Consider the following 27300-nt stretch of genomic DNA (forward strand, 5'->3'; position numbering starts at 1 on the left):
CCTTCCCTTCCCTTCCCTTCCCTTCCCTTCCCTTCCCTTCCCTTCCCTTCCCTTCCTTCTGTTTGCCTACATTCTCAGCTTATTTTCTCCTGTTCTCTTTTTCCATTCCCCTTCTTTTCATTTCCTTTCTCCTCTCCCACAGCCTATTTTCTGTTTGATTTCTGCTTTCTTCTTCCTTCCCTCCCTCCCTCTCCAGACTAGAATGTGGCTGGCATGAATGAGTGATTTCGAGGAGGAATAAAATTGTTTAAGGAGGAGGAAAAAAAAAGCAACAACAACAGCAACAGCATATTCTGTGCATCCCTGTGTAAAAAGTACAGCAATAAAGCAGAACCGCACTAAATGAATTAGGGTTTAGAAGAAAAAAATTACCAACATGTCAAATACTATTAGTACTCGGATTTGTAGAAGGAATGTATGTACAGTGGAAGCTTTTCTTATTTTAGTGTGGGTTTTTTTTCCCCCTCTCCCTTTGTAAAGCAAATGCCAGTCTCTTGTAAGAGCTGGTTTTGGTGCTTTGAATGAGTAACTGATAAAAAGAAGTAAAGCAAGACGCGTTCACCAGGAACCATTTTTCATGATGTCAGGGCATCAAGGTAATGTGTTACTTGTTGCAGGAACTTCAGATGTGTTCCTGTATGTGAGCAAAAGTCTCATTTCCTTTGACGGGATTAATGATCGCTTATTCCACTGGAGAAGAAAGATGGAAGAGAATCAAAACCAAGAGGGCCGAGAAAGAGAAATTCTGTCAAGGGATTGATTTGCTGGCATGGCTTAGCAAGTCAAGGGGGGGCTGCTTTAATAAGAGAGCTTCTGGGGGCCTGGGTAGCATGTAGCATCCCCAGAGACTGTGCTTGTTGCTGGTAGAGCTCGCAGTCATTTGGGTGGCCCTATCTGTCATTGGAGCTACCATAAGGCTGGGAATAAGGCGCTTTAGAAAGGAGGAGCTATTTTCCTCATCCAAAGCATTATTTTGTAATTAATGGCATTATTGCTCTTGGCGACTGTTTGTGGTTATTTTTACTTGTACGGTCGAGTCTGAAAGGATGACATGTTCAGCCAAGGGATGAAATGCTTTGGGTTGGGCCAACAAAACCACACGTTGGTATTGTCAGTGCTCTGTAGAGCACAAGGGCTGAGGTTGTGTCTGTCTCTTTCTGAAGCCTCTCCACTTTGCATGAATAAATATTTGTTGGGCCAGCAGAGATTTTATAGCCCATCAATGGGGCACTCAGCCGGGATGGAGGAGACACGTGTGTTCCAGTGCTTGCTTAATTATTTATCTGCAGCAGAATGGCTCCGAGAGGAGACTGAGAGAAAGGGCCAGAGGCCAAGTCTGTAGCCTGATAGCTGAGGCATCCAGTTGCCAAGAGAGCCCTTGATTTTTTATTGCTGAAGATAAGCTGTCTTTATTTTAGAGTTCAAGTGGGTTTTCATAGAATCACAGAACTGGAATGGTTGGGAATGACCTCGAAGATCACCCAGCCCAAGCATCCACCTATTACAGTGTTCCCTTGTGCCACGTGTACATATTTCTTGGCCACCTCTAGGGATGGTGACTCCAGCACCTCCCTGGGCAGCCCACATTCAGCTCGTGTATCCTGGTACAAAGGTCTGCAAAGAGTTTGCTTTATGCTAGGTACAGGCATTTAGTTTAAAGTGAGCTAATTAGCAGCCAAATTAATCAGAAGGGAGAAGTTCTAGTCCAGTAGACCCATGACTTGCAGGGGCTCCTTCCAGCCATGCTTTTCCACAAGGACTTTGGGGATGTTGCTTGTCTTATAATGAAGACACATTCAGAAGTCTGCATGACTCCAGCAGTCAGATTCTCATCCTCAGCTATTATGTGGGAAGAAAAAAAGGTCACTGTGGTCAACCTTCCTGGGCAGATCTTACACTGAAGGAAAGCCGGAGTTTCTTGTCAGAAAGGCTGTGAAGCAAATTAAGCAACACCAAGTGTTTGTCATTCCTTTGAGGCGAATTCATTCCCTATTTGCAACATTGTGCTGCGATAAAGCGAATAAATAAATAAATAAATAAATAAATAAAGCCAATGATACTTTTAAATAATTACCCAAATCTAAACAATTGACTCCACTAGAAAGTGCTTTAGCAAACATATTAGTTAGACATCTTATTAGAAAGTGGTTAATGAGAAATAATGCATTAATGGCACCATTAATAGCTGTAGGTTCCAGCCTTCCCAAGGCTTATGGTGGATGCTGTATTGAATGAAAGGAGCTTTGGGGTGTAGGTTTAAGCCCAAATTTGGGGAGGTTGAGGCAGTTCTTCCCAGTGCTGGGCTTTGGCTGGGATTTCCTCCTTGCTGTAGCAGAGCACCCAATGTCTCAGCATGTGTTCATGTACCAAGGAAGGCTGAGGAAGGCCGTGTGTATGGTGCCACATTGTGTGTTAAACAAAAATAAATTCCCTCTAACGTGAGTTTTTCAGACAGGTTGTCCTAATATATTAACTTCTGTCTGTGTTTTGAATAGTCAATTTCACGGTGAAATGAGTTCTTAATAATATATTTACCACCTGGGAGAAATCTCCCAGCCATCTGGAAAGGAGCGAGGATTTAGTGCCTCCAAATGGAGATTGGTTTTTTCTTTATTTATTTGCCCAACCTTCTATCCCCAGGCGGGACCTGGAGGACGTGTTGGGTGAGGTCTGACCATGGCACCTTGGGGTGGGGGCTTTTCCCCCAGCTCCTGGTGGCATGAAGGTGTCAAGAGGCACCTGGAGGTTTCCCATTGCTTCCCAGTTGAGGACTGGTGTGAGGATGAGCTCGATGTCCCCTTCACCAGCCCCAGGTAAGGACAGCTTCCATTCAGGCACTAGGAATGGTGGGTTTGGGGAAGAGGAGCTTTGCCTACAGATGTTGGCAAAGGGTGACTTGTAGATGGAGATGTCAGTGATACATGACCTAAATCCAGGCTGTTTTGTGTAATACATCTTTTGAACTCTGGTACAATGGAAGCCAGATGCAAACCAAGCTATCCCTTGATTACATGGGAAAATGGTAAATTCATCATCACTTGAAGGCTTTTAAGCAAGACTGATTGTCCCTCTGTAGCCTATATGTTGCATCAGCAAGAAGTTATCTGGTCTGATAGTGTTTGCCTGAGAGCAAAGGAATAATCCTTTTGTTTGCTGCAGGGCTTACAGGGTGAAATTGTATGGCATGACATCTTCAGGCTGTCAGATTTGGTCATCTCTGACCACTGACATTGGGGATTGATGGAAACTCATCATGGCCTTTCTCTTAAGTCCTTCCCTAGCTTCCTCAAGTGCTCAAACTTCATCTGGAGTGTGAAGTTCCCATGAGCCTTGAGGGAGCTTGGTGTTAACCCAGCACGAGTCCCTGCAGGAGCAAAGGAATAGAGGAATCCGATGGCTTCGGGGCTTGAAAAGCATTAATTTGGCTTGCAAAAGTGCTAATATTAGCATATCCCAATCCCCTGCTTTAATACTGCGGAGAGGTCAAAGGAAAAACTTTGCCATGGCAGCCTGCACAGCCGTGCATGGTGCTGTCACTGCTGTGGGTGCCATGCAGATGTCATTGCAGTGGGGATGCGGGGCAGTCCTGCTGCCTGATTAATGTCTTTGCTAAATAACCCGCACTGTGCAAATGTGGATAATCTGGTGAATTGTAACTGCCAAAATCTCCTCTTTGGGAGCAGTGGGAGAGGCCAGAACATCGGGCTGTTGTGCTGCTCACAGCCTTTAGCACCGTTGTACACACAAGGCAGCACGATGCAGGTTGTGCTCTCTGAGGAAGGCATCAATCTCCATTGCATTTTCCATGGGTTGAGAGCAGCTCTCAGATCGCTGCTTTCTGCTGCTTGACTCCTCTCTTTGCAGGCTGTCAGAGGTGAGGGTTGAGGGTGAAGGTGCTCTTCAAACGAGGTGGGAGGCAATGAGGGTTTGTTTGTGATGGCTTGTGATGGTTATCCCATCCATTTTAGCCTTACAAGGCAGGGGATGCCTCCAGCAATGCCCCACCTTGACCTTAGCACTCTCCCATTCAGCGCAGACACCTGGCTGCTCCTGAAATATAGATGGGGGGAGGGAAAAAAACACTCTCATTGAGGAGCAGCATTTTACAACAGGTTGCACCAAGCCCCCGGATTTTGCTCTCCTTGAAGCTGGCAGTAATTGAAGACCAGATTTTGCAGCTGCTGTTCTGACACGATATTGCTGCCGGGTGTTATGAAAACCACCGGAGCTGGAAGCCAGTGCTGCACGCTCTTCTTGGAGTTTCAGCTTTCAAACACACGAAACATCAATCTCTAGCTAGCGGCTCATGAGCTATCAGCTCCTACAATCAAGTGGAAAAGAGTATTTTGAAGGCACTTAGTTACTGGAACAGCACAAATGCTTTCTGGACCAGTAAATGCTTCCATGCCTTGCTCTTGGACCATGATTAGAAAGATAAAATCTGGTCCCTTGGAATGTGCACTGTGCAGCTGTCCATGCTGCAGAAATAAAGGGGAAGATGAGGAAGGATGTGGGGTCCCTGGGTCTATAGGGCTGCATTGAGGTGTGCTGTGTCCTTAATAGTGTCCTATCTGAGTGCTGCTCCAATAGGATCCCATTTCTGAAGACTTAGAGCAGTTTGGGATGCACTGTAGGGTTACCCCATGCCCGAAATGATGCCCTCACTGCTGCCATGATGGACACTGCATTTCTCTGTGTGGCATCACCATCTATTACCACAATTCATTTCTTAAGGAAATTTAAAAGGTCGGAAGGTTTTAAATTGAAACCATTTCCACTCACAGTCCATTTTCCATAAGCTGTTTTACTGGTGGTGTGACATGACATCAATAACAATGAGGTTTCTCGCTACCTGCTGTAGTTGTTTATGGAAAGGAGCTTTGGAAAACAGATTATTAGAGAGAATAATGGATGGGCTGTAGGGAGACAAGGAAATAATTGCATTGAGGGGGCTTGAAAACATCATAAAGCCAAGAATGGAGTCTGGTTGGACTCTGATGGCACGAGGTCCCAAGGACTGAACTGATTCTCCATAAATCTCTGCATCCTGATCAGTCGTGCTGCTTTTCTATTCTTCTCCTCAAGTTGTTTGGGTTGTTTTCTTTCCCCCCTCCTTTTCTTTTGAAGAGACACCACAGAGGAGATGGAAGTGAATAAAAACCACCCAATCCACAATGATGGTGGTTAATTATCCGCTTGTATTCTGTGAGCACCTCTGGGTTCTGTGCTGAGGGGCTGGGAACCATCCGAGCATAGAATAGAAAACGCATCCCTTTCCTTTAGAACTCTATGGGGCCGTGGTCAATATTGGGAGGGATGGGAATGGCTGTATTCCCTGATGGTTACGTTTCATAGCTTTGTTGGCATCCAGAAAGAAACAACATTGGCTGGGGGTCACCTCAAAGAGAAGTCGGGACTTGTATTTATTTCATGGCACAAAAGCAGTGTTTGCTGTCAAATTATAATGAAACAGTTTATGCAAACCTGAAAATAAGCCCATATGCTTCACTTATGTCGCTTTTTCTTTCTTTCTTTTTTTTTTTTAACCTTTATTTAAATGTCAATTTTTTGGAATGACAATGACATTTCAAGTGAGAGATTGAAATGTAAGGCGCAAGAAACATCACCGCGCCGTGTTTTGACTTCCCTTCAGCTCCCTCCTCTCCTCGTCCTATTTATTTTCTTGCAGGAACCGTTCTCTAAACCTGACTTGAATCTGCAGATAGTTTCAGTTTCCTGGAAATGACATTTTCCAGCAAAATACATCGTCAGTCGACAACAAAAAGACAAATGCAATGGGCTTTGCCCACCCCCCGCTGCCAGCTCCAGCCCTTATGGCACGTGCTTGTAAAAGCACTCGGGCCAAGAGAATGCAATCTGGGTTGGGGGGGTTTCAGCCCCGCTGCATGCAGCCTGTTTGCTTTTTTCTCTTTGCTCCTTTTCTTTTTTGATCCAAATTGTGTGTCAAGCAGGTGGGCTCTGTGCAGAGTTGCTGTGTGTTGTGGATGGAAGGAAGAATGTTCAACATCCCCATCCAATGGATGGGAGCATCTTCTGTCACCTCCTGGTTCCTTGCCTCCAGCTTGTTAAAGACAAGCTTCGTATTGGGTTTGGTCATCAGAGAATTGATAAATACCTTTTCTACACTGGTCTCAGCTGTAATGTGTCCCCATGTGAGCGTATCCCTGTGAATGTGCAACTTTGCATCCAGCAAGGGAAAATGAACGGCAAGCATCTTCCCAAGGTGGATTATTTCATTATCGTCGTAATTGGTACTTATAATTAGTCGTTACCGTGGTGTGTGGTGCACCCTGAGCACCGCGGCCAGGAAGAGCAGAAGGAAAAAGCAATTTTTAAATAATTAATTATGAGTGTTGTTTGTTCTGTTGTGTATTTATGCACTTGTTGTTTCAATCGAGCACCCTCGGTTGGCTCATCGTGGGGCTCTCAGGCTCAGATCTGCCCCGTGCCCTTTGCTTGTGCTTCGTTTTGCCCATTTTGGTTGTAAATTGGGTCTCTTGTGCCCACAAATTGGGAATATCCCTGCATGCCCGGCTCTGAGCATCCCAGCTGGATCCAAGGAAGGCTCCCTGGTGCTGCCAGTGAATGGCTGCAGAGCTTTAAGGGCAGGTTTGAAGCTGCTTTCCTGATGGGATTAGAGCAGGGGCAGGGGGTGCCCGGTGCCACCAGGGCTGGGCATCTCGTTAGAGGACAGAAGGCTCTTGTCAAAGCCAACTCATCCTGGAAAACCCCAGCTATTTGCCCTGAGGAAAGCAAAGGGCTTTCTTTGTAGCACTGAAACAATTAACAACCTCATCTTCGTTAGCCGAGCATCCCAACAAAGCGCCATTGATTTGGGTAGGTGACAAGGATGCAAGAGATGGGGACCGTGACCCCAGCATCCATCTGGCTGGCTCTTAATGAGCGCTGTGGAGCACAAAGTGGGTCAGCATCCCTTGGCTCTGCCCAGACCCGAGGCCTGGGCCATGTGCCATGCAGTAGCATGAGCTGCCTGTCCCCATCCCCAGTCTATCCCTGCTGGAACCTGCGGCTCCCCGCAGCCCTGGGGCTTTGTGTGAGTGGCGCTCGTGGTGTGCTTTGAAGCCTGGAACCTTGAGCACTTCAAACAAGCAGAGGACAGGCGGATGATGGATGGGAAATTAATATCTAACGGGGCTAAAAATTGTTCCCAGCATCGTCCTCACTCCCCTGCCCAGCTGAGCTCTATTTACTTTCATCCCATCCGGAGCATTTAGCACAAAGGGGCCGATACACACTGAATTTTCTAAAGCACAAAGCCTCCCATTTCCCTGCGTCCAGATGAAGCACTCCGCTTTCTCTCTTGCTCTCTCTCCTTTGAAAGCCTCCTCTCCTTCACCACGGCCTCTCCAGGGGAAAAACAGCAACCAGGAGAATTTGGGGAGGGATTTCCAGCAACCGGATGGATGGGAATGGTGTGGGTGTTTGTATGTTTGTATGGCCAAGGAGTGCCTGAGGTTATCGGAGCAAACAAGGGATGTTTCCACACACCGCCAGGCAGATTTTCCCAGGCTGATTGTTTTGGGGCTGGTGCAAAAACAAGGCAGGAGAAAATACTTGAGTGATGACACCTTAGAGCTGGGTGCTGCTGCCAAGGGCAGAGCTGAGATCTGGGCTGTGACGGTGCAGCAGGGAGAGGTGCAAAGAGCCTTGGGGGACTTTGGGTGCTGATGCCTTCGATGCCCACAGGGCTGGGGTTGTTCCTGCTCTGTAAGTGCACGTCATGTACCTTGGGTTGTGAAATGGGGAGGGGTGGGCTGGTATGTGCTTGGCTTTAGCTTCCCCCAGGGCTTTGGGATTGCTGCAACCATGCTAACATGTCAGAGAGCTGCAGATGTGTTGTGTCTGTGCATGTCCCTTCCCTGGGGACACCCATGGGGGACTCATTCTGTTTGGGTACAGTGGGGGTTGTTTAAGGTTGGACTGAGAAGTCATTTCCAACCTGAATTGTTTTGTGTTTCTATGGGGCCTTCCCAGTCTTGAGCCATCTGTCTTTTCTCTGCACACAAAAAAAGCTGAGGGGGAGGGAAGAGAAAAAGCAATCCGAGTCGATAGGTTTCTCCAATAACCTTCCCTAAAATCTCACCAGGTTACATTATACTCTAATAGACTTTAAGCCAATCTGCCTAATGCCATTGCAAAGGTCAATTAAATTCACCCTAAAAAATTTACTCCTGGCTCATTATACATTTGGAAAATGAATTAGAAGCACAAGCTGCCCCAGAGGTTTCTGATATTTTGCTAATGAACATGTCTTCTAATGGAAGAAAAGGCAAGAAAAGTGCTGCCAAAAAGGCCCTTTGAACAGAAGGGTTTGCTGGGCCCATTGCAAGGCGTGGAGCTGAGGATGTGGTGAGTGTGTACCATGGGGATGGGTTGGGGTTGGACATGATGATCTCAGAGCTCTTTTTCAACCCTGTTGTTGAACTCATGAAGCCCTGAGTGCCCATCCCTGCAATGGGTGGCTGGGTGTCACCTCCACAATGCCACCATCCCAGCCCTGCTCTGGCTCTACGTGCTCACAGCCCACCCCGCTGTAATTACACCTGCAGCACACTGTGCCCGCAGGGACCCTCTGGCAGAAAAGGAGGCAAAATTAATCAAGTGAATGATTAATTGCGATCTGCGGCCCAGCTTTCTGCCAGCGACAAGGAGCTGTGTGGGATTTTTCAGCCTGAAGGTGCTCGACATGCAGTACCTTTAAAAGCACAAGAGCTTTTTGCTTTGGTTTGGGTTTTTCTTTAGAGAGGGCTCTATGAAGCTCCGTGCCTTTGAGCACCCCGCTGCTTATCAGGCTTTCATCCACTTTGCTAACGTGCAGATGCAGGCAGGGCTGCGTGAATGCAGACGCGCTCGGCGTTGTCCTTTGAACAGCTGGCAACGGTGGCATTAGGGAGTGCTATCAGGAGGGCCCAGGTTGGTGTTAATTCTGAGCTGCTCTCAATAAGGCGTTAATTTGGAATTGCTTTTTTGAATGGTCAATTTGATTTTCCTGCCCTGCGGTGCTGTGGGATGAGGGTTGGGGAGGAGGGTGGCTCACAACCCGGATGTGCAGGCTGGGGATGTAAAGTACATGAGGCCAGGAATGGTGTATGGGAATGGAGTGAGTCAGTGCCAATAACACCCCAAACGTCATCTCTGTGGAGATCAGCCCACAGAAAGGCTCAGTCTCGTCTGTGTCCAAACACTCACAGCCCTCCTGTTGGTGCAGGGGCCATTCACTGAGCATCCTTAGGGCTGAATGCTCTGATTCAGCTGGGATGCCAACCCCATTAAACCCATTGGCTGGGGCTCACGTCTTGGTGGGTGTCGGGGCAGAGCTGGCATCCGAGCTCCTCTTGGAGGACAGCTTGTCCATCCTGGAGCAGGTGGCTGAGCTGGATGTGATGCTGGGCTCATCTCTGTGCTCTTGGTTGGATGGGAACCTGGTGCATCTCCCGTCATCCGAAACAGGCTGCAGCTCCAGCCTGAGCTCTGCCTTCTTCCAAGAAGCTGCTGGGAGTTGTCTTGCAGAGAAATCTTTCTAAATTTATTTATTTCTTTTCTTGGCACGGGGAGAAGCTTCAGGAAAACCGTGAGACTCGGCACACCTCCCTCCAGTTTGTCTTTAATTACAGCGAGGGAAGGGGTGGTAATTACAACACACCTCCCCGTGCCCCATCCTCAGGTGGAATCAGAGCGAGGAAATATTCATGCTGCTCAGGGGAGCATCAGTGCCAGCACTGGGCACGGATACCCAGCTGGCACACAGGGCAGGACGGGGACAGCTGTCCCTGCCTCTTGCTATGGGAGTTGGGCAGGAGCTGGGGACAGCAGTGTGCTGCTCGCAATGTCAATTATTAGCATGCTTAGTAAATTACCTAGTAAATTAGTCCTTAAAATTTCCAGCGGCGTGTCCTCTCTTGCACTCAGCGCCTGCAGCTGAGCTGTTGTGCTGCTCTGCAGGAGGGTAGATGGAGCTGCTCCCCACCCATCGTGTGGTGCTGGGCTTGGTGCTATGCCCATCACTGAGCTGGTTTTGGGGCTGGGCTGAGCACGGCTCCTTTCCCACTGCAAGGTGTGTTTTTCTTTCTGCTCATTTCCAACTCTCCTTTTGCCTTTTCATGTGCACTTTAAAGGTCAGCCCATATCTGGAACATGCTTTAAATTTGCACCGAGAGCAGAGGACAGGAGGAGAGGGGAGGCACTGCTGCGGCAGCTCCTTGGAGGGCATCATTTGCCACTTTCTGATGCCTCCACACACTCAGGGGCACAGTACCACCCACTGGCCCAGGAAATAGCTTTTTCCCAGCAGAAATCCCCCGAAGCACAGAATGAGCACTTTGCAACCCTGCTCAGTGCTATCAACAGCTGACCCCAGCTGCTGGCACTCCATCACCTTTATCCTTCCTTGAGGGATGCTCACCTCCATCACCCCACTGCCATCAGCAGGATGAAGCATCTCCTCCTCCTCTCTGCCTTACCACTCCTCCTTGCTCCCAAACCTGCCTCCTCACCACATCCTGCATCCTTTAGCTCATCACAGGGCATGGGGCACACCTGGCCCAGCGCCGTGCCCCCTCCTGCTCCCACATCCCACCCCCTGTCAGCACCGCCTCCTCCCCCCAAGACCTAATGCTGCTTCGTTTCTGTTTTAATTTTGCTGCGGTTTCACGACAGCCACTGCTGGGTCAGGAGTTACAGAAAGGTTATTGGTGAGTGATGGGTATTGACATCCTTAGCAGCGCCCTGACCCCATCAGTCTCGCTCTGTTCTTCTTTTTCCTTACATTTGCCCTGCTTTTTATTTTTTTTTTCTGAAGGGCTGCTCTGCCACAGATTGGCTTTGCTCATGCATAAAGCTTGCTTCATCAGATTTTAACCCAAAGCCATGTTGGGCACTCCTGACTGCAGAGCAGGTAGGGAAGCTCTGCTTTGTGCTGGCTGCTGAGCGTGGGCACTGGGAGCCTTTTCATCCCCAGATTATTTTCCTCTCACCCAAACCTCCTGTGTTCCTTTTTTCTCAGCTTTTTCACCTTCATCCACTTGATTCACCCATGCAGTTTGCCCAGGTACCCAGCCGCATCACATTGCCCATGTTTGGGGATGTAAAAGGGCCAGAAAAGTGGAGATATGACAGGGACGTGGTCAGAGTCATTAATGTTGGGGAAGACCTCCAAGATCCCCAAGTCCAACCTCAACCCACCCCACTGTGCCCACTGCCTGGCAGCCCATCCCTGCCTTCAGCTGGAAGGGCAGCAACCTTAGCTCAGGCTGTTTGGAAATAGGGCTGAGCTCATTGGAAACACCTTTTATCTCCCCGCAGAGAAGGTTTCTGCGCTGAGCACGGCTGCACTGCACTGCGCGATGCTGCGATAAGCCGCCCTTATCAGATGCTACAGCACTAAAACTCACTGCGCACCAACGAGTTGGGTTTTATTTAGTTTTTTTCCCTTTTTTCTTTTGGCTTTATGGTTGCCTCCATAAAACAGGCTGGGAAAACTGCTGAAGCTGTAACCCTGCTTGGTTTTAAAGGCAGCTGCAAATCAGCCCCGTGCTCCGGTGTAGCACGGAGCTGCTTTTATGAGTGCTAATTAACCGGGATCTGCCCTGGGCTCTGCCTCCCATCCAGCACATGCAGGGTTGGGATTTCACTGCGCCGTGGTTCTGTGCTCTGCACTAATAGGGTTGGGAACGTATTGGAAGGGGGGTTTGTAGGATTTGGTGATATGGGTTGGACTGAGGGTGGTTGTGGTGGTGGGGGAGGGTTGGTTGGTGGTGGTTTGTGCCCTCTGTGGGTCTGTCTGCATCAGCTGGAGTTGGGAAATGGTTTGCATGCTTCCCCATGGAGATGCTTGCAGGTTTGCATCTCCTGGTGTTGCAGGAGGGACAGGGGAGTGCCTCCGTGCTCCCCTTTACCTTGCAGGGCTGGGGCTAAAGGGGAAGATCCTGGTGCTGGAGCAGCATTGCTGTGCTGAGGGGTGCTGGGAGCCGAGCTGCAGGCTGACACATGGCAATTTATTTGGAACCCGTGAGTCTTTTCAAGAAAGCAATTTCTTTGACATTTTCTTCTGGCATTTGAAAGGGGGAAAAGGCAGTATTTCCCACGTACGCTCATCGCTCCCATCCCTTCCCCAAAGTGATTTAGATTTCTTGCTCTGCGAGGTGCAAGCCATAAACTGTGCATAGAGGGAGGTCGGTGCACGCAGCGCGTGGAGCCCGGTGTGCTGTTTGCACAGCAGTGTCCATAAGGATGCCAGGAACTCTGCAGCATTATGGGCTGCATGGAGAGAGGTTCCTTCCAAACCGGGCTCCCACCAATGTGACACCCACAAGCAACAGTGAAATATCATCAGCATCATGGCTAGGCTTAAATCTTTACCGAGTCTCCATTTTTCTTTCTTTAAACGCTTACAGAATAAATGGAATTTATAATCAGAAACCATAAAATCCCTGATTTATGGCTCATCTTGATGACAATATTTAATAACTCGTGTATATTTTATTACATCTTTTTAATGCCCTGTTGTGGAATTTTACTTAGGCATCTCGCCCTCTATATCAACCTGTCGCAGCACAGATGGGCTGACTTCTTGCCTTGGGCTGCGGATGGAGCCAGGCTGGGTTCTGCCCAGGGCTGCCTGGGTCCATCCAAGTGGGCTTCACACTCAGACCTGGACTATTGCAGATCTGATGTTGTTCTCAGCTCCCTTCCAGCATCCCCAGCCAAGCTGCAGTGCAGGTGGAGGAGAAATTCAGCCGTAGGGCCTCTCATCCCTCCTCAAGGACTTTCTGCTTGGAAACCAGTATCTATTTAGGTTATTGCTTTCCCAGTTCAAGTGCATTCTCCTCTGGAGAGCACTCCCCACCCTTTCTGGCATCGTTAGAGCAAATTAGCTGATGCATCCTATCAGCCTGCTGAACCCAAGGTACCAACCTGCGCTCAGTGCTTGCATGCAGAGGAAGCTCAATGAGCCACATTCTGGCTCTGTGGAAGAGCAGCAGCTCGCTGCTCCCACCCTGCACAGCTGAGGAGGAAGGAGAGAGGGCTATGGGAACTGGAAGAGGATGGGGAGCCAGCCATGGCTGTGCCCTCCCATTGGGTTCTTTTTAAGACAGCCAGAAAATGCAAGTCTTGTTTGCAGTGTTGGGACTAATTTTGCATTGTGGGACTGTCTGAATCTTTGCAATGGGAAATGAGCCGCCTCCTCCAGGGCTCCTGTTCTCTTGCAAAGCATTTGTGGAGTTTTCATCCTGGGAATTGTCTCCCCCTCAAGTGATTCAGCATCTGCCTCTGCCTTGGCTCTGCTGGGAGGTGGTGTGAATGACCCCAAAGAGCTGTGGTGTGGTGCTACCTGGGTCTAACTCTAAATTAAAGTCTGGCAAAGGAACGGCCACCTGAGGAGGTGGGATGAGATGGCAGCCTATTAATACCTCTCAGGCAAGGCTGGAAATGAAGAAAGGGAATTACTCATGGTCTCAGAAGGTGGTAGGACAAGGAGCAATGACTGGGGGCTGAGGGAAGGAGGGGTTTTGCCCAGCCATTAGGAAGCTCCCGGAGGGGCAGCCCTGGCGCCAGGCATTTATGGGGCAGACAGAGGGAAGGATCTTTAGGAAATGCACGAGGTCATCCCGCTGACCCCATCGGTGCCATCGTCAATTCCACCGTGGGCACTCAATAAGTCAGCGTAATGGCTGGGAAATCTCTTCCCCTGACTGCATGCAGTGCTGGGAGGCACCGCGTGGCCCTTAGAACAGTGAGCAGCACTGATTGCAGCCCTGCAGCCTCAGGTTTGCCATGGCAGGGAGCAGGGCCAAGGATGCTCACAGCAGATGTGCCACCAGCCCTCCTGGTTTTACTGCAGGTCTCCGAGGTCTCATTGGAGCTCATGTTTTTTTCTTAATGCTCCTGGAGTTGCGCAGGAATCTTGGCTTTTGTTTAGGAGGTTTGATGTGTCACAATTGTGGAAAAAATGTGTGAAAATACAGCTGTGGGCTGAGTTTGGGGTTGCAGTGGCAGCCTATGGGCAGGTGGGTGCTGGCAGCTCAGCCCTGGGTGCTCCCCCTTCTCTCCACTGAGCAGAACATAAATGCCACAGGAATCCGTGTCGCTTTTCAGAGGCTGTTACAGCAAATTGTTAGCAGGCGAGGGGCAGTGCAGGAGCTGTCGCTATCGGCTGCGTTTGGTTAATCTGATCTGAAGGGTCCTCTTGTGAGTGCATCTGGAGCGGTCCCTTTGCTCGCTCTGCAGATGCAGATTGCCATGTGTGGGATAAGGGACACTGAGATGTGCCAGGTTCCTCACCCAACCTCCATTTCTACCCTGGAGCTGTGACCCCCATGAACACTGCTGCATCCTCCAGCTTTGCACCTGAATGTGCATCAGTGCATGGAATCCCAGATAGCACTTTTCCCTTCAGAAAACGCCCTAATAGCAAAAGCTGTTTGGTTTCCTGGGACAGTTTCCATTTGTGCAGAGCAGTTGATGTTCCAGGAGCAGCTGCTGGTCCCGCTGGGAGTGCAGCACACATCCCATGGCAGGGGTCTATTCCAGCAAGCACAACTGCCTACAGTTCCAATGAAACTCCATTGGCAAAGTGGAGAAAAATCCATTCCGTGCAAATTCTGCTTTTTGGGGAATTTCTTTTGCAGATGAGGTAGTTAGGGCAGGGTTTTTTCTCATTAAAAGCACATATATATATATCTATATATTTGAGTTTCGGTGCATTTCCATTTTGCAGCCAACTCTCTCTGCAATTCCGTTCCTGCAGCAGCGTATGACTTTTTTTTTCCCCCCCTCAGGAAATTTTCTAATATCAATTTAATTTTGACTCTCACAACTGCATCTATTCCGCAGGGAACGCTCCCGCCAAGGAAGTGTTCCCTCTTAGCAGCGAGTTCATTTTCCAGCTTAAAAACATCATTCAGTCATTCCTAATGAAAGATATAATCAACTTTCAGGCTTCGTGGCTTAGCTGAGCCCCTAATGGGGACGGGGAGACCATTCCAGCAGTGGCTCAACCTGCCTTTCTTTCATTGCAGGGCGTGCTCATGGCTTGCAATGAGTTGCACTGGGTGAGATTGTACCCAGAGGATGCAACCTATGCAGGGCTGCACACATGTGAGTGCAGCATTGATGTGGGTGCAGCATTGATGCGGGTGCAATGCATGAGTTGACTCCTCGATGTGTGGTCTTTGCAGCCTGCAGGGTTCTCTCCATCCCAACCCCACATTGAGGCCTTTGGGCATTGCTGCACACAGTGCTTTGGGGCTGCTGGGCACGCAGCTTTGCTTTGCTTTGCTTTGCTTTGCTGCATGACATCTGCAGGCATCGGGTCAGCCGAGCTTTTGTTTTCTTCCCTCGGAATGAACGAGGAAGAAGAAAAACCCAGACAGCCCCATTTGTGTCCTGTCTGATTGCATTTCCTTGCCTACATATCTGTTCTGCATAAACGTTGGTGGAGTGCTACGGGGAGAATAGGCTGTCGTTGCATTAATGTGCTGTGTAGCCGAAAGGGCTCAGTTTGCTTTAGGACCTCACTGCGTTACACCACTGGCACTGCATCCCCTCCTGCACCCAGATCTCCCTCCTGAGCAAGCAGGAGCACACTGCTCTGCATTGCCCATTGCTCTGCACACCCACAGCACTCCCATCCCAGCCCCTCTGCTCCCCCTGCCCATCAATGCGCATCCATCCATCCTTCTGCTGAGCCTTTCATTTCTGCCTTTTCTCCCTCTGACTCTGGCTTATAGGATTAGGCACAAAAATGGAGGGTTGTGGTGTATAATAGTGGGGCTGTAATTACCTTACAAATAGAGTGCAATTACACCGTGGTAATGCTTCTGAATCACCTCCCTACAACCCGCTACTCCTGATAACGGGCATTTCTCCATATTTCAGCACTAAAGTTCCCTACTTCTGCCCAGTTGTGCCTTTGGCTTCTTGGTCACCCTGTCTGCGTGGTTTTAGCATTCATTGGCACCACTGATACTGCACTTAGACTTTAATTAACGTACAGCCATGGAGCTACCCTTCCAGTTATGCGTGTGCAGTGGAAATTACAAGTGTGGGAAGCACAGCTGCTGTGCAATCATCCCACGACTGCAGTGTGATTGTACCTGTTGTGCCATCAGCACGCTGCCAAGGTGGACTTTTGGTGGCTCTCTTGTCATGGATGGGGGAATGGTGGAATCACAGAGCTGACAGGGACCCTCTCCCTGACCTCTTTCCCTGTCAGTGCAGTCAGGCTAATGAGATGTACCTACAGCTCCCTGAGCTGGGAGGACAATTCAGCCCATTTCTTCCATTTGGATGGAGCAGAGCGCTGTTGGTTGCCCGTATCCCTCTGCCACCACTGCTGCCAGCTGGTGCAGGCTCCAGGACTGGGGGCCAGGGTCCTCCCTGGTGCACCATCATGGACTTTAATTGGGCTCCACTAGGGAGAGGTTTGGATTGCGGATTTGCTCGCGGTGGGTTGGTGCCAGATGGCAGATCTCCCTTGTCCTGTTCCCCTACAGCCTGGAGGCAGAGAGGGGAAAGAGCCTTTGAGAAGGGGAAAAATGGGCAGAGAATCCTGAAACACAATGAGGGCTGATTCAAAGCTGCTGAGCTCCAACCCGGTTTGCTCATTATGCAATTGTAATTGGCATCTGAGATGTGTGTTTAGAAGCAAAGCCTTGCTTCCCCGTGGTCAAGTTCTATAGTGACATCACCGCCCTCCCCCAAACACTGTTTCTCCTTCCTTATCTTAGAATCATTAAGGTTGGAAATGACCTTGAAGGTCATCAGGTCCAACCATCAGCCCTTTCCTCCCCCATGCCTCGTGGGTTATCTGAGGACATGGGGTACATAGAGCAGCAGTCAGAAGGGAACAGCGCCATAGTACGACCACATGGAAGCTGATAACTCACAGTGACGGCTTTGCCAGCAGGAAGGGGTAAAAAAAAGGAAAAAACCTGTAAATTTGCTTTGTTTTGATATTCATCTACTCTTTCTTGTGGAGTATGTGCTAATGTGTATGATAGCTCCGTGGTGGTGTCAGAACAAAATATTCACATGGTTCCCACCAGTTGGTGCTCAGCGAGCTGTTTCAGAAGGCTGTTGTGGAAGAAGGGAGCATCTCCATGTCAGCATCGCCCCGCTCCCTCCTGCCTTCCTCTCAGACCTCCATCCCCACCGAAATGAGCAGCAAATCAATGTGGGCCTAATAAAAGATGATTGGAAATTGCTAATAGGAGTGTGGGAGGGCAGCCTTGCCGCCCGGAGCCGAGATGAGTATGGATTTTCTCTTGCTAGGGATTGTAAACACTGCTGAGCTCCCCAGGGAGCCCCGGATGCTCACCCTTTCCTTTTGCCCTCGTCATTCTCCAGCAGCCTTAAAGGAGCCCAGTAATGGCAATTAGCTGCATTAATTAGCAAGAGCTCGCTGCGTTTAGTCCCCATCCCAAGCTGTGCATGTTCTGGAAGGCATGTGATAAATGAGGGCATCGGGTGGGGAGGTTCCCACTGCCTTGGCGCTGGGCTCCAATCTCTGTTCCCTATATCTGGAAACCTGCATTTATTTACGGTGACCCATCTGCCTCCCTGGGCAGCCTGTTCCTATGCGTTACCACTCCATCAGAGAGGAAATTTTCCCTAATATCCAACCAGCAAAACCCTTCTGGGCAGCTGGTGCCTGTGGTCCATCCGTGACACAGAACAGCCCTTCCTTGCCCAAAGGCAGCTTTTAGGATGCTCTTTCTTTGGAGTAAGGTACCCAATGCCAGGACACTGAGCTGTGAGGTGTGATGCCCAAAGCTCAGCTTGGCAGCAGCCTGTGCATCACTGTGGCCAAAAGTATTAATGTGGGGGAAAAGTTAACCACACGTACTGAACTGCAAAGAAGGTTGTTTTTATACCCCTTTATTGGAGTATAAAGACAGCTTTTATAACCTTTTAAAGGGACATAAAAGCAGCTCGGAGACTTGAAAGCTCGCTCCAATTTAAGACAGCGTGGCAATGCTGACAGGTTTGGGATGCGGTTGCAGGGAGGAGAAGGGGACCTCAGTGGGTCCTCCTGGAGGTGGCACGTGCTGCTGGGGTGCACGCTGCAATGGGTTCACTCCTCTCCCTCCATCAATGGGGATTTTCCTTCCTGCCCCATGTTGGCACAGCAGTCGATCGGACACGACATGAGCAGCAGAGTGACCTTTCCAGCAGCCCCATGGCACATGTTGAATATGGAGAGGCTGTGATGCTCTCCCCATGTCACCTCCCAAATAATAAAGCTTCCAGACATTGCTGCATGGCCATGGAGAGGACGGGAGCGGGAGCAGCTGCTTCTAATTTAGCTTCGTGGGGAGGGAGGTGATGCTGAGAGCACCCCGCATTCTCCGCACATATTTTTCATCATTATAGGCAGAAATGCCAGAGTGGTGACAGATATTAATGCAGTTCACGCCGGGAGAAAATCTTCTTTCCATCAGACTCAATGTTCAGCAAGAGGGCAGTGCCATTTGCAGCCCTCGGGAGGATGTGTTTGAAAGGTGATGTGTTTTTTCCCCAGGAAGTTTTATTCTGAGATGAAGTTCAGATTGGATCAAGGGCACCTGGATCCGTCACAGTGGGGCATCAGGGCTGCTCCATGCAGTGGATCCAAGCTGGTGTATTAAGGGATTTGGGTGCAGCCCTAAGTGCCCACTCAGAGCCTGGGGGTGTCATTACCACGTGTGGCTGTTTTGGGGCCTGTGGTCCATCCCATGGCACACAGCTGTAAGGTCTGCAGAGTTCCTATGCACAGTGCCGTGCTTCCTCACGCCCCTCAGCCTCCTTTTATTTGCTTATCCCACTAAATATTCATCAGTAACATTTAAGACAAAGGAAAGAGATAATTACAAGGGGAGAATTTTTTTTTTTGCAGTATTAAAGGTTAACAGAATTCTTGGCATTTGTGCCTTGTCGATCTCGGTGTAATTATGCTCATTTCCCAGAATTCAGAGGTGACTGTGCCTGTTAATGCTCAGAGATGGTACCCCGGGAATTAAATTTATGAGATCATTTCTCAAAATCTTCAGATTCAACCCAAGCATCCCGCTTAATGGCACGGCTATTATTAATATTATTCTTGGACCTGCCGCGCGGGGCAGAGGACGGGGTGGCAAACAGAACGTTGATGTACGCCCAGCTTTTGTTCCTGAGCCATTTGGCAACCTCAGTGCTTTGTGAAATGAGCATTCGCTTTGGGTTGGCAGGAGCTGCAAAGGTGTGGGTTGGAGGTCCAGCAGAGGCAGCCCAGTGTTGGCTGTCGGGAGTCGGGATGGGAGCGTTTGCATCTCTGCAGCTCTGGTGTTTAATGAGAAAACAAGTGTTAGCCCCACGCAACGTGCCTTATCAGTGCACAACAGGAGGCAAAAGCAGAGGAGGGAAGCTCAGTTCTTTGCATTCCTTGTGTCCGAGGTGAGCACCGAGGCACAGCTCGCTTTGCTTTGCTGCCCGCGTAGACTTTTCCTCCCCTTGCACACTTAACTGCTGTTAAAATGCAGAGCGGGTTGTGGAGCACTGGGTTAATGTCATACACACAGTGCTGTTGGATGGCCCACGGCGTGGTTTTACCCGGTGTCATCACCTGATTCATCCCATCAGATGCTGTGAGCAGAGGAGATACCTTCCTGAGCACTAACACAGCAGCACGGATTGATACGAAACCAATATCGATCCGTACCACGGACAGCTGGGATCAATCCCTCTTAATAACTTTCCCTGTGCCAATGTGGTTCCATATCTTGGAGAGTTCTCTAGTGTACATGTTTAATGTGACAGCGGCACGTATGGAGGTGTCACTCCATCAATGCATGCGTTGTGTTGGGTGGGCTTTTCTCAGAGGCTGAGATAGTGAGAACTGTCAGAAAGGAGCAATCCTGGGTGACGTAAATCAGAGCTTCTCCTTAAGGGGGCTTGACTTTGAGGGGGGGGATCACCATCCCTGGGGGTGTTGTGGGGCTGTGGCAGTGGGCACAGTGGGGTGAACTGGGGTTGGATTTGAGTTGCAGCAGGTTGGGAAAAGCAGAAAGCAGATCAGGGAGGGGCTGCTTGGATGGCTCTGTGCATTTTGCATGCTGTCTGTGCCCACTGCTTGGCACCCGTGTCAGGGAATGAGGGCTGAGTGCCTGCAGGGACACTGCACATTCAGAAAAATGGCCCCAAATGGCCCCGAACGCAATTTCTCTGCTTCACTCAGGGAAAGCCTTTGGGGCAAGAAGGGCTCAGAATGGCTCCAGCCAAGGAAGGCTCTCAATCATTGCTTCTTAATTGGGGCCGGCGTTAACAAGGGGATAAATGAGGCAGTGTGGTGAGCCCGCATCCTTTGTGTGCCCTGAATGGTCACTGCTATGCAGGGTTCAGTGCTTCGCAGAGTGGTTCCCTGGAGCTGTGTGTGTGCACCTGACTAATGCCAAGCAATGAGGCCGTGTTTGCAGTGATGGGCCCGATGGAGAACGATGCAGTGCCGTAGGATGGAGGGGGTTGTGAATGGTTTGAATATAAATTATGGTTCTGATCATATTTGGCAATTTCAGATTAAAAATAAATGTGGAGTTGGGGGTTATAGATCCCCATCCATCAGCTTCGTGGAAAGGGAAAAAGAAAGGAATTAAAAGCCAAATCTGGCCGTACAAATGGCCTGGCTGTGACCTACTTATAGAAAGGCAGGTTTTTTGTTGCACAATGTTTTTTTTCCTCCTCCAGGATTGAACTCTGTCAATGTGGGGAGATGTGGGCTGTGTGTCTGTAGGTTTGCTGGGTGTGAGGGCATCCATTGAGCAGCCCCTGAGCATGGGAGGGGGATGCTGGGTAGCTCTGGGCAAGCTGGAGGAGATGGAAGTTGTGTTGTTTCAGTTGATGGAACAGCAAGTTTGCATCAAGGTATGGGCTGGATGCTTGGCCTTGTTCTCTTTTGCCCCAAAGTCAGTGCTGAGGAGGTCTCTGCAGCAGCAGGGAATGCCAGTTGGGGTTGAGTTTGGGCTTACAGTTGCAACTGATCTTGGGCAAACTGATGGCCCATGGCTGGGCATTGGGGGAGCACAGGGGTGAAGGAGGGGAGCGTGCCCCAGGAGCTGCTGCAAAGTGGCACTGCCAAAGTCTCACCCTGTCCAATCTTAGTGGAAAACTGAGTCAATATCTCCCCCCTCCCCAAATATTGCCTCCTTTGCACAGCAGCACCCACGGCTCATTCTGGTCCCTGAGAGCTCTCAGCATCCTCCCTGCTGCTCCCCTGCATCCCTCCATGCGCTGCTCCCCTGCATCCCTCCATGCGCTGCTCCTCGCCCCTCCTGCTCACACTCGCTGCCAGGAGGGGGGGCCTTCAGCCTTGGAGGCTGCGAGAGGAGATAAATATGTGTGCAGAGCAGGTGTGCGTGCGCCCGGCTCGTTCCGCTTGTTTCCTGCCTGTTGCTCACTAAGGAAGGAGATTTTTATCTGAGCAGGAAAAAAAAAGCAAAGGAGCTGAAAGCAAGGCGAGGTGCTGCTTTGCAAGCATCTTCGTCCGTGCATGGCAGGCTCTGCTGCTGTGGTCAAAAAGCAGCGAAGGAAAAAAGGCTCTCTCGTCCCCAGAGGAGGCTACAAAGCTCTCTTTCTCTTCCTGCTGAACCTTCACAGCTGGACTCGGTTGCTGGCTCCTCTGCTGCTGGAGCGACTGAATTATTGAAAGGAATCTTGATTTTGTTTTCTCTTTGCTGTTTTCATGCGTTGCGTTTATTGTCTATAGATATTTTTAAAGTCTGAAGCAATTACAGCTGTCAGAAAAGAGACGAGCTGTGACAGGCTGATTTATATGTACGTTGCATGTATGCAAGAGAGGGAGAGCGGGGATGGGCAGGGATTCTGCTGGGCATTGCTATGCAGGAACCAGCAATTTAAATTCCTTGGGACTTGCAGATGGTACCAAGCATCTCCTAACATGGTTGGGATGTCTGGAAGTCACCCCAAGCCCTTTGAGGTCGTCCTGCTCTCAGTACTGACAGGTGCTTTCTGTCCTGATGGAGGGTGCCCAGCAATCTGATTGCTGGCCTTAGGAGGTTGTGTGGCTGCAGTCCTTTTGTTCCCATTGGTTTTGCTGATGAAGGAGCCTGACGCTACCCAGCCAAAGGGAGCAGGGTGTGCACTGAGTGATGTGGGTCCTATGCAGGCAGCTATTAAGTAGCACAGGGTGGTCCCAAAAGGATGCTCCAGCAAAATCAGTGCCTCTTGTTCATCGCCGACTTATACATCCCTGAAAATTCCCTGCTGCAGGGGAAATGCAGCCCTGCACGTGGAGTTTCATTCTGTCACGAACTCATCTCGCTGTTTGCAGCCAGGTTTTGAGGCTGCAAAAGTTGTGAGTCCCTCCTGCACTGAGCAGGGTGAGCTGCAGAGCTCCCTCCTCCCGCTGAGGGCTGCAGAGAGCTGCTCCCTTCTCCAGGGAGCTGTGAAGTGGAGGGAGGGAATGCAGGGCAGCACGTCCCAGCCGTGCTGGATTCATAAAGCAGAGCCTTTGGAAAGGAAAGGAGTCAGGAGAGAAATGCAAAGCAATCCCCTTCTCGTATGACCTATCAGCGCTCACAATAATAATAAAGCTTTATTTGATTGAGTGTTTCCTCTGCCTGGCACAGCTCATAATGTTTGGGAGATTAAATAGCACAGTTAGTGAATTAAGCAGTAGTTTACAGGGGATTCGGAGACTCCAGGGATTAGTAACGGGCTATGGATCCTTTCACATCTAGGTCACCCCTCGGAATCCAGCTCAGGTTGGCAGTGATTTAAAGCCCACCAAATCCCCGGTGTGGGGTGAGGGCTGCAGAGCACGTGGTGAAGGATGGAGGGGGGAGGGTTTGGGGCTGGGGTCTTGCAGCCCTGTGTGAGCCAGGGGGTGTGGGGCTGAAAGCAAAGCACCTCTCAGTGGCTGCGGGATGTTGTGCTCTAAGGATGGCTCCCAGCACCTTTACCAGCACGAAGCTGTGCCTGCAAATATTATTAATGCGCCCGGCCGCTAGCGGAGGGAAGGAGGAACTGCTCGGCATAAGCAAATGTGATATCTGTTAAATTATGAGCTGATAAAAAGTACTCGGGGACTGCGCCTGCAGCTGGGGAGGAATTTAGCACCGACACTCGTGTCTGTGAGGTGCAGAGGACCAGGAGGGCACCCTCCTGCCTCTGCTTGTCGCTGTCTGCGTGGGTTTTTTGGTGGGTGAGGGGGAGTGTGGGAAGGGGGAACCATCCCGTGCCTCAGTTTCCCCTCTGCCGCCCAGGGAAGGGATGGTGTGGAGGCAGAGGGGGGTAAATATCAGAGGTGGTTTGGCTGCCGGGTGCAGGTAAGCATGCAGAGAAGTGAGGAGGGGAGATGGGGGAGAGGTACCCCATCCCATCCCATTGCATCCCATCCCCACGGAGCGCGGTGCAGTGGGGGTTAAGGCTGCCGTCCTTCGCCCGAGAGCGCGCACCCGCTGCCTGCGCGCGGCTGTGAGCAAGCGGGAGCCAAAGTGCCGGTCAGTGATGGAGCCGCTGCCATGACAACCCCGGGCAGTCAGCCTGCGTACCGCGCAGGGATGCTCCCGGGCAGCTGTGCCGCCGGGGCTGGGATGATGCCGCCCTTCTGCACCCCGTCCTGCTGCTGCTGAGGGTGTCCGGCATCACAACGTCCGATATCCGACATCCCAACATCCAACATCCCAACGTCCGACATCCCAACATCCGACATCCCGCATCGCAGCGCTCTGCGTCCCGCCGGGACCAGCCTTTGGGACCCCGCGCTGGGACTGGAGGAGGAGAGGGACTGCCGGGCACTTTGGGGGGCATTTGCCCGCTGTGCCTTTGTTGCTTCTGGACCCATTTGCTGTCTCGCTGCAGGGAGTGGTGGTTTTTTTTTTCCGCCGTCTCTTGTTGGCTTTTCTTTCTTTCTTTCTTTTTTTTTTTCCCTTGTCTTTATGGACTGCCCCCGCTCGGGGAGCTGTGAACTCAGGACAAGTGTGCGTGTGCGGGGCAGGAGTGCGGCGCAGCCCCCGGCACCTCCATGCCCAAGTGAGCCTCGGACTGCTCCCGGGAAGAGCCGGCTCGCCCAGCGTCCAGCACCTTTGCCACTTCTCCTCCTCCTCTTCCTCCTCCCCCCGGCCCTCCCGTCCTCCTCCCTCACCCGAGGATACTGGGGACTCCCTCCGGATGCCGCTCGGCAGGCTCAGTGCTCGCAGGCTGCCTTTCCAGGGGCTCTCCTGATCTCCGTGGAGCTCCACATCGCTCGCCTCCGCGCCCGCCCCGGTGGTTTTGCTCCCCCCCGTCCCCACACACACGCACCCCCTCCCTCCTCTCCCCCCTTTTCGCTCCCGGTGGCCTCGTCGGGTGTGTTTTTTGCCTGGTGGAAAAGTCCCTGCTGCCCAGGATGGGGGTCGGTGGGTGCTTAGCCCTGCCCTGGAGGTGCCTAGTCGTCCTCTGTCTCAGGCTGCTCTTCCTTGTGCCCGCAGGAGTGCCCGTGCGCAGCGGAGATGCCACCTTCCCCAAAGCTATGGACAACGTGACTGTGCGGCAAGGGGAGAGTGCCACGCTCAGGTAGGAGCTGCTGCCTCGGGTTGGGCTGTTGGGGGGGGTTGTGCTGCGTTGTGGGGGCTGCCTGTGCCTTTGGGACGTGCCTCGGTTTCCCCAGTTGGGGAACTAAAAAGCTGTGAGCGCCGCTCCCTTCTTTGGGGCTGTGGGGGGGATGTGGGGCTGTGGGCTGCACCCCCTGCCCATGTCGTGCCTGCAGTGGTGCCGTGGGAGCAGGGGTTGTGCCCAGCACTGGTCCCCATTCTCACAGCAGTTGGGTGCAGCGTCCCAGCGGGGCTGCTGGGCAGGGGCATGAGCAGTGCAAAGCTGTATGTGAATTGCCATGCTTGGGTGCAGTGCTTGCAACTCGGGAAGGACTTTGGTTGGGTGTGGGTTCATTGGGGGGCTGTTGGATCAGCGTGCACACAAGCCAAGCACTGCACAGAAAGCAGAGGGACGGCGGCGTGAGTCAGCACGAGGGCTGCTCTCCTTCTCATGGTGACACACGGGTGACAAATCTTGCACCTGGCTCTGGGAAGCGGCCCTGCAGGCAGTATTCCCATCGTGCTTCCCCTTGGGCCCATTGCCGCTGGGAATTACCCGTCTCATGGCATTAGTTTGGTCACTGGAGAGGTGTAGCAGTGCGTGTTGCAGCGGCAGTTTGGTGTGGTTTGTTTCCTGCTGGTGTAAGGTGGGGACGGTTGGGAGCAATGAGTCTCTCTGGCGGTGCAGCCATCGATCTGTTGTTTGGGAGTTCACTTGTTTGGAATAGCAATGCTGCTGCGTGTTCCCTCCCGCCCAACACACTGATGCTGGGAGCACAGGGAGGGGGAAAACGGTCTTCCTCTCCTTTTTCCTCCCTTCCCACTCATTTCCATGCACGGTGGGAGGACGGCGAGGCGCAGCCAAGGACTTGGAAGGAAGCATATGTCTCTGGAGGTCCCTTTTTATGGTTTTTTCCCTTTTTTTTTTTACCCCCAGCTGACAAAAGGGAAAGCGAGCTGAAAAACTTTGCTGCTTCTGTGAAAGCCCCACGAGGGCTGCAATTAGGTTACTCCACACTGGGTGCCAGCTCCGTGCCTGGCGTGCTGGTCACATCACAGCACATGGCTGCAGAGCAGCTCGTGCCCAGGCCCAACAAAGCACAGCCCCAGAGCTCATTGAAAGGGGTGCAGGCTTTGCTCTGTGTTGTTGCATGGTTGTTTTGGGGTGCGTGGCTGTAGGAGCTGGGGTTGGGGATGGTGTGTTTGGGGTCAGTGCCTGCAAGGATGAGTCAGAGTGGGGGTGGAGGGAGCAGAGGTGTTTGTTTCCTTCTGTCATGGGATGTCTGCTGATGCACACAGACGTGTGTGTTGCTTTGGTCATGGTTAAATGTAAGTCTGTGGTTAGATGCTGGGATAGAGCTCGTGCCTGGGGTGGTTGTGAGTGGGTTACTTGGGGATGGGGTAGAAACTGCAGGGGTAGGAAAAGGACTTGTGTGTGTCCAGTCTGACATCTCAGTGCCTTTATCAGTGCTGGGCTCTGAGCTGGGGCTGCTCCTGCTCTTGAGGTTACGCTTAGGGTACAGGGTGGCTCAGAGCTGTCGGCCTTGCTGCTTTTCTTCATCACACAGTGAGGGTGAGGCTGGTCCATCCCATCCCACACCTTGGTTGCATCCTACCCACCCCAGTTACCAGCAGCTCACAGCAGCACTGAACCCAACCCATTTCTCAGACCTCTGCAGGAGCTTTCTCAGCACCGAAACAAGAGGTTTGATTGCTCTTTCACTCTGATAGGCATCAGTCAGCACTTCCCACGCGCAGCTCTGACAACGCCAGCGGCACACACGGGTGTTTGCAGGCGTCCCCATGAGTTCACAGTGTCCTGAGCAGGAGCAGGTGCAGATCCAAGCGGAGCAGCACTTCTTTCCCTGACTGCTCCCTGGTTTTCCTGGTGCCTTTATTCACTTTCATTCCACTGTGAAGAGACAAATCTGAGTTACAGGAGCTGAATCTCTCCTGGCCCCTGCATTTCATGTGGTTTCTGTGCCCTTTGCCATTGCTCTCCATGGTGCTTTACCTGAACCTGTTTTGCAAATTCATTTTGCTTTTGTTGCGCTCTGGAAGTAATTTTGGAGACATGATCACTTGGCCATGAAACAAAACAAAATCAAGCGTGTTTGTTTGCCTTTGACGGATGCAAACAGAACCTGCTTCCTCACACGTGGCTCTGTTTTGTGGGGCTCCATGGGATCCCTCCCTGTACCCACAGACCTATCAGCAGAGGGGCTGCACATCCCCAGTACTGCCTCTGGCTTTGCTTGCGACGGCGTTTCTGAGAGAGGAGTTGATTGCTAAAGTGATGTGTCAGCAAATCTCAGCCACCTCTCCCCCATCTCTGAGATGGAATCAGCTTAAAGTTGGGGGGGGGTGGGGGGAAATAACATGAAATCATCATATGCGTGGATTATTTTTCCTGAGTACGATTTCCATCCGAGATGAGATTTGCTCCTGATTGCTGTGCCAGAGAGGGCTTCTCTTTATAGCTCTGCTGCCTCGAGCTCAGTGTGGCTTTTGGGGTTGGGGGCATCTTGTGCATTTCTGTGTCCATCCTAAGGCTGAGTGGCAGCTTGAGGGAGGTGTAAATCCAGCAGATGGCACTCTGGGATGGGAAGGGCTGGTAGGGTGAGGATCGGAGCCTGTAGGTCCAGAGCTGTTCAGTGGGAAGGTGGCATTTCTTATTGCTAAGGCAGTGTTATGACTGAGCTCAGCATCAAGCATG

At 51.1% G+C, this 27300-nt stretch overlaps 1 protein-coding gene across 8 annotated transcripts in view; it reads left to right on the top strand.

The window, feature by feature from the left end:
- LOC107324282 (protein CEPU-1) overlaps positions 1-27300 on the top strand; it is a 267820-nt gene that overhangs the window by 148991 nt on the left and 91529 nt on the right. For 3 of the 8 annotated variants that reach the window (XM_015884183.2, XM_015884187.2, XM_032449055.1), the window contains one exon: positions 24483-24567. In XM_015884183.2, coding sequence (XP_015739669.1) covers positions 24483-24567 — 85 coding nt within the window. The other 5 variants (XM_015884180.2, XM_015884181.2, XM_015884182.2 and 2 more) reach the window with 5 other exon arrangements.

The sequence above is a fragment of the Coturnix japonica genome, chromosome 24 (genome assembly GCF_001577835.2).
Source record: "Coturnix japonica isolate 7356 chromosome 24, Coturnix japonica 2.1, whole genome shotgun sequence".
Taxonomy (NCBI): Eukaryota; Metazoa; Chordata; class Aves; order Galliformes; family Phasianidae; genus Coturnix; species Coturnix japonica.